The sequence below is a fragment of the Hipposideros armiger genome, unplaced genomic scaffold (assembly GCF_001890085.2).
Source record: "Hipposideros armiger isolate ML-2016 unplaced genomic scaffold, ASM189008v1 scaffold_787, whole genome shotgun sequence".
NCBI classification, from domain to species: Eukaryota; Metazoa; Chordata; class Mammalia; order Chiroptera; family Hipposideridae; genus Hipposideros; species Hipposideros armiger.
The window spans coordinates 107,081-114,283 of record NW_017732137.1 but is presented as its reverse complement, the minus strand read 5'-3'; the positions used below and the strand labels follow the sequence as shown (position 1 = coordinate 114,283).

The following is a 7,203-nucleotide window of genomic DNA, read 5'->3' as shown; positions in this document are numbered from 1 at the left end:
TACTACACAGAAAAAAAAGATTCCTTTCAAAATATTACTGCTTATTGATAATGCAAGTGGTCACCCGAGCTCTGATGGAGATTATACAAGATTAATATTTTCATGCCTGCTAACACAACATACATTCTGCAGCCAATGGATCAAGGGGTAATTTTAACTTTTAAGACTTACTACTTAAGAAATACATGTTGTAAGGCTGTAGGTGACAGAAATAGTGATTCCTCTAGTGAATCTGGGCCAAGTAAATTGAAAACCTTCTGGAAAGAATTCACCATTCTAGATGCCATTCAGAACTTTTGTGATTCATAGGAAGAAGTCAAAATAGCAACATGAACAGAAGTTTGGAAGACACTCATCGCAACCTTCCTGGATGACTCTAAGTGGTTCAAGACTTCAGTGGAGAAAGTAATTACAGATGGGGTGGAAATAACAAGAGAAATAGAATTAGAAGTGGAGACTGGAGATGTGACTGAATTGCTGCCACTTCATGATACAACTTGAACACATGAGGAGTTGCTTCTTACGGATGAGCAAAGAAAGTGGTCTCTTGGAATGGAATCTACTCCTGATAAAGGTGCTGTGAAGACTGTTGAAATGTCAACAAAAGATTTAGATATTACATAAACTTAGTTGATAGAGCAGCAGCAGAGTTTAAGAGGACTGACTCCAATTTTGATAGAAGTTCTGTATTTTACTGTGAGTAAAATACTATCAAACAGCATCGCATGCCACAGAGCAATAGTTCATGAAAAGAAGAGTCAATTGATGTGGTAAACGTAATTGTTTTCTTGTTTTAAGAAATTGCCACAGCCATCCTAACCTTCAGCAGTCACCACCCTGGTCAGTCAGCAGCCATCAACACTGAAGCAAGACACTCCACCAGCAAAACAAATTATGACTCGCTGAAGGCTCAAATGATAGTTAACATTTTTTAGCAATAAAGTATTTTTTAATCATTATGTACATTTTTTTAGACATAATGCTATTATTGCACACTTAATAGACTACAGTATAGTGTAAACATAACTTGTATTGGCAATGGGAAACCAAAAGATTTATGTGACTCACTTTACAGGCATACCTCGGAGATACTGCAGGTTCAGTTCCAGAATCACTGCTATAAAGTGAGTATCACAATAAAGCAAGTAGTAATCTTTTTGCTGGTGGAGGGTCTTGCCTTTAATTTGTAAAAAATGCAACATTTGTGAAGCACAAAAAAGAGAAGTGCAATAAAATAGTATGCCTGTAGTACAATATTTACTTTATTGTGGTGCTGTGGAAATGAACACACAATACTGCCAAGGTATGCTTGTATCTTGTTCTATGATCTGTGTCTATTCTTAAGCCAACACCACTATGTCTTCATTGTTGTAGCTTTATAGTAAGTCCTGAAATCAGGTAAGGTGAGTCCTCCAAGTTTGTTTTTCTCCAGTATTCGGTATCCTAGGTCTGTTGCTCCTTCATATAAACATTGGAACCAGTTTGTTGATAACTGCAAAATAGCTGGCTGGACTTTGATTAGGATTGTATTGAATCTATAAAGTTGGGAGGTACTGACATTTTAACAATATCGAGTTTTTCAATCTGTGGATGTGAAAGACCTATCCATTTAGTATTTAGATTTTTGATTTCTTTTATCTTTTATGTAGTTTTCCCCTACAGATGCTATACATATTTTGTTAGAGTTATGCCTCAATATTTCATTATTTTAGGTGTTACTATAAATGGTAATGTTTTTAAAATTTCAAATTCCATTTGTTCACTGCTGGTATGTAGGGAAGCAACTGACTATAGCATATTGACCATGTATCCTGTGACTTTGCTATACTAGCACATTAGTTCTGGGAAGTTTTTTTGTAGATTCTTTGGGATTTTCTACACAGATAATCATTCACCTGTGGATAAAGGCAGTTTTATTTTTACTCTTCCTTTTCTTGTCTCATTGCTTTAGAACTTCCAATACAATGTTAGTTAAATATGAGTGGTGCAAGGGGACATAATAAGCAATGATTGATGTTTACAATGATGATTTGTGATTATCAGATCCAAAGTGAAGACAAATTATTTTTATGTTATCTATGTTCTACTGTCCTTCATCAAGGTATAGTGAAGAGTTACTTATGTTTACTGCATTTTTCTTCTTTCAAACTCTGCCACTATGGGAAAAATAAACCTCATGGGCTAATAAGTATGTCATTAAAAAATACATTTAAAAATAATTTTTAATTTATGAATTTCTTGACTTTCAAAATTTATAAAAATATAACTTTCAAAACTTACCATGTACTAAACTATTGGCAGGTGCTACAAGAGTATCCCACAAACATATGTTTCTGGAAATAAAACAGATTACTTCTTGAGTAACACAAAACATTAACAGAATTAAAAGTATGTCTCATACAGTTACATAACATTTGAACCCTGCTCTCACAGAAAGTTCTTAAATTTATAGAAGCACCTAATACAAGTAACAAATATATTTAGGTATGATTAATTTTTACAGAAAATTTAAAAAACTACACTCTCATAAAACTGAATAATTTAAGAATAAGTTATTCTTCTTACCAATAATACTATATGAAGCCTGAAGATGGAAGCTACTTTTTATATTCATTTATTCTCTAACAGTAAGGCTGACATATTCAAATAGAAGGATTTTCTGGAGCACAAAGAAAACTTATTTTTGCTATAAATGAGAGCAGCTTTTATTCTTTTGAGTTGCAAAGGAGGTACCAAGATATGTAAGAATTTCTATGGAAGATAGGCTAAAAACTCCATATTCCTACAAGTCCATTTCTAGGGCAAAGTGTGACCTCACAGATAAACATAAAAGCTCAACAACCTCAGTTGGCTTTAATCTCACAACTCAGCTATAGGAAGGAAGGCAAGTTAGGGATGTGGAGACAGAGGCAGGAGGAGACATTTTCTTGCATATTGAAGATTTTTGATGGGATGGGGACAGGTTGCCAATTACTACTATTGTACAACTAACAAGTCTTTCTGAATTTCCTGTTATCTTTTTGTGAAAGTGATCATAACTAATAGAGCCATGGTGAGGATTAACTAAATAGCATGGCCAATAAATAGTTGTTTGGTTTTTTTGCCTCTATCTTTTCTTAATACACCGAAAATAATATGAAAAAAATTAATTCCACCATCAATCAAATCCCTTTCTCCTATACTAAAGTCTTAACATTAGAATATTCAAAATATAAAAGAAATGGGTTGTTTTTAATGGCACTAGAATATCCTTAAATTTACAATAAGAATACTAGTAATACTAGTAATGCCCTAGAAACAATTTTTATAATAGAAGTATTTAAAGGCATGGTTATGAAAAAATTGAGACATAAGGACATAAAGCAATTAAAAATAAAGCTCAACGACATATATACACACTTCAATTTTAGTTATAATCTCTTACCTATTGTCAGTTGAAAGACCAGCTGTAGCTATCAGAGAGGAGGAACTAATGAAGACAAAATCATTGGCTGTTTTGTTATGACACTGCCAAGTCTGGAATGGGTTACAAACAAAAAACATTAATGTCGTCATTAACAATTTTATAACTAGGTAGATACATTAATCAAAAAGTGATTAGGTAATCTGTTTTTTTTCCCCCTGAACTTTAGAAAAGTTTCAAGGGTAATATACAAAGAACGCTCATACACCCTTTACCCAGATTTACCAATTTTTAACATTTGCTATATTTGTTTTGCCTTTCTTTCTTACACACTTTTCCTGAACCATTTAAATAAGCTGCATACGTCATGATCCTTTAGGAGACCTTTTGCTTTCATTCAACCAAAAGTTCAAAGGGAAACAAAAGGAAGTTAAACTCTAAATATCTCCCTCAGAACATGTGTGAAAATTTTTGTCTTAGAAGGCAGAAACTAGGATTTTAGATTCTTAGGTGAAATTATTTTCAGAAATATTCAAACTTTTAAATAATTTTTCAAATATGTGAATAAAAACATATTACATATCAACAAAAATTTAAAAATTACAATGTTTTTCAATATTTCACCAAACAATAACTTAAAATATTATGAGTTTAGTCAATTATAAAGACTTTTAAGGTATATTTATTCAGATGTTTCTCTTTAATAAAAAATGACTTTTTAAAGTATGTTAAAATCATCACATGAAAGATTTTTCTTTTGAGTCACTTCCCCATTCCCCCTACCCCTTTTGAAAATAAGTCCTTAAAACAAACAAAATCTACTTTAATGCCCCAAAACCAATAATGTAAATTTTTAATCCAATTTATCTCTTTAGAAATTAAATAACAAAAGACAGTCCTTTAGGGAACATAAACTTGTATATTTAAATATGTTGGCCTAATGAAAATTTGAGTAAAAATAAATATTCTTTCAAGGTACCCTCATCAACCCTCCCTAGTTTACTTTCATTCAGATTAGTACTACCTGCCAGCATTTAATCTTGGATAAATTACCAGAATCTTAAGTCATATTCTTAATTTTTTCTTGGTAGGTATTGTTTAGTCTTATAAAGGGCTTCACCAAAGAATATATTAAATACAAATTCAGTGTTCTGTGAAGCTATAGAAGGTTCATTAAGCCTGTGTGATCCTGAATAGAAATGGATCTTTTTATTTTTTTTAAGAGATGGGCAGAAAATAATAGTACCAGCTCCAGGATATGCTTTCTACTTTGTTTGTTCATAAGGGATAGCTGAAAAAAACCAATGAGGTACACTGGTCTGCTCATTCTTTTTAGATATAATACCCACTGCAGCTTTGTACGGCTGGAAAAGGGCTTGAGTAACTCACAGGTTGCATGGGTCTCTGGAGGTACATGTTGGTTCTATACAGGTTAATTTTCCAAGTTACCAGAGATTTTTATACCTCGCAAGGTAATTTTCACATAATAGGGGCTTATAGTAAACTGAATACATAGGACTAGATAGATTTTATTTTTTGGCTTTAATATTTCTTGCCTCAAATATATATTCTCCATATCTTTAAAACAAATATTCAAAAATTTTAAAATTAGGAATTCTTGGCTTACCAAGTATGGCTTAGGCATGCTTCCAGTAACTGGACAACATTTCCAGTTTGTTTGATACAAACTTAAATATCCATCGGCATCAGCTATTCCAAACTTAAGAGAAAAAAAGTATTTAAAAATGTTTAATACAAAAGCACATATTTACCCTACTGTCAATCCCATATTTTGATCTTAAATATTTGACTGATAAATTGTTTGACTTTTCACTTCACCTATATGTGAATCTAGTCCAGAAAAACATTTAGCTACTGCTTAAAACATTTCCAGGGTAGACGTAAAGGAAACAAACATCAGACACCCATTTTATTATACTAACCAACAGCATAATCTGTATGTTCTCCATAAGTACTCCAAAAATAGAATACTGGATTTACACATTAAGCTATGTGAGAAAGTTTTAGCATATGTAAGATAGAAACTGTTCATTTTGAAAAAGACAAAATAAGGACTTTCAGAAATATACAATAAGGAAAACATGTAAAGAACAGTAGAAAGTAAAATGAAACAAAGATTATCACAGTAAAAGAATTCAACTGTGGGAACTCAAGGCAATTTGATTGGGAAGATGTCAAATAATCCAGTAAGGGAGTATATGATACAGATCTTGAAGGATGAATAATACTGTTAACATTTTTTTTTCTTTAGATTATAAAAATAATATATGCTTATATAAAGTATATAAAATAAAACAAATGTTTACTTTGAACTCTTACCCTCTCCCATTTCCAGATTTCATAACTATTAAAAATTTGATTGGTTTCCTCTGAGATTTGTTCTATGAATATTCAAACATTCACATACAGGTTTTTTTTTAAAATTAGGATGATAATGAATACACAGTTCCACAATTACATTTTTATCTTATTATAGCCATCTTTCCAACACTTGTACATATAAATATACCTCATTCTTGTGTTGTATAGTATTACACTGTATAGCTGTATTATAACTATTTTAAACTTTTTCCTTATAATGTCCAATTTTCCCTACTATAAAAAGTACTGCTTGGAACATTCTTATACATATACCTTTGAGTATTTATGTAGAACAGATTATCTAGAAATGGGAAAGCTTTGTCAAAGGGCATCATTTAAAATTTGTAGATGAAGACAAGATTAAATCCTAAAAGGTAATATCAATTTACACATCCAATTTTCTTACACATTAGTCAACACTGCATATTACTAAAATTTTAAATATTTGTCAATTTATAGAAAAAAGGCTCATTTTAATGTATATTCCTTCAATAATTAGTAAATGGTTATTGGCCATGCAGTCTTTTTTATAAATTGATTGTCTACTTCTCTATTAAGTTGTCATTTAAAAAATGATTGATAGGGCTAATATTAGGAATATTATCTAATTGTTTACTATATTTGTTACAGATATTTTTCCAGGGACTACCCTTTTTGTGATTTATCTTATGTTTTCTATAGTAGATCTAGGTGCGTTCTTCAGAAAGGGTATATGGAATGTGTTAAGTCTGCATATTTACAAATGTGTTTATTTTGCCATTCAATTTGAATAACAGTTTGGATAGAGACTCATAGTTCCATTCCTCGTCCATCAGAATTCTGTGAGTCTTGTTCTATTTGTTACCTCTGTTTTTGAGTAGGCCAAAGCCATTAATTTTGAAGAGGATGGTGGAGCAATTGTTAAGTAACCATTTTTATCCCTACTCCTTCCTAGAAGCTTTATTTTTGAATTAAAAAAAAATTAAATAATCAGGATATATCTAGCCATGTGTTGTTTCTCAGTACTTCTGCCTAGTACTTGGTAGGCCCTTCCGTTTCTAAAATTCTAGTTTTTTCTTTGCTTTGGGAAAAATCTTTATTTTACTATTCTTTTTTTTTAATTAAAGTTTATTGCGATGACAACTGTTAGTAAAGTTACATAGGTTTCAGGTATACAATTCTGCAATACAATTCTTTATATCACATTGTGTGTTCACCACCCAGCGTCAGTTCTCCTTCTATCACCATATTTGATCCGGTTTACCCTCATCTACCACCCTCCCCTCTCCCTTACTCTCTGGTAACCACTAAACTATTATCTGTATCTATGAGTTTTTGTTTCTTTATATGTTTGTCTTGTTCCTTTGTTGTTTTCAGTTTTATATCCCACATATCAATGAAATGACATGGGGCAACTACTCAGTTATAAGGGCTGAATA

General features: G+C 31.6%; 1 protein-coding gene across 1 annotated transcript in view; it reads right to left on the bottom strand.

Annotated features, from left to right (window-relative positions):
* The window catches only part of DMXL1 (Dmx like 1), a gene marked incomplete at its 5' end in the record, with an annotated part of 122,867 nt that overhangs the window by 8,665 nt on the left and 106,999 nt on the right, over nucleotides 1–7,203 (bottom strand). Inside the window, 3 exon segments of the mRNA XM_019628410.1 lie at nucleotides 2,281–2,333; nucleotides 3,425–3,516; nucleotides 5,031–5,123. Of these exon segments, the coding sequence (XP_019483955.1) occupies nucleotides 2,281–2,333; nucleotides 3,425–3,516; nucleotides 5,031–5,123 (238 nt within the window).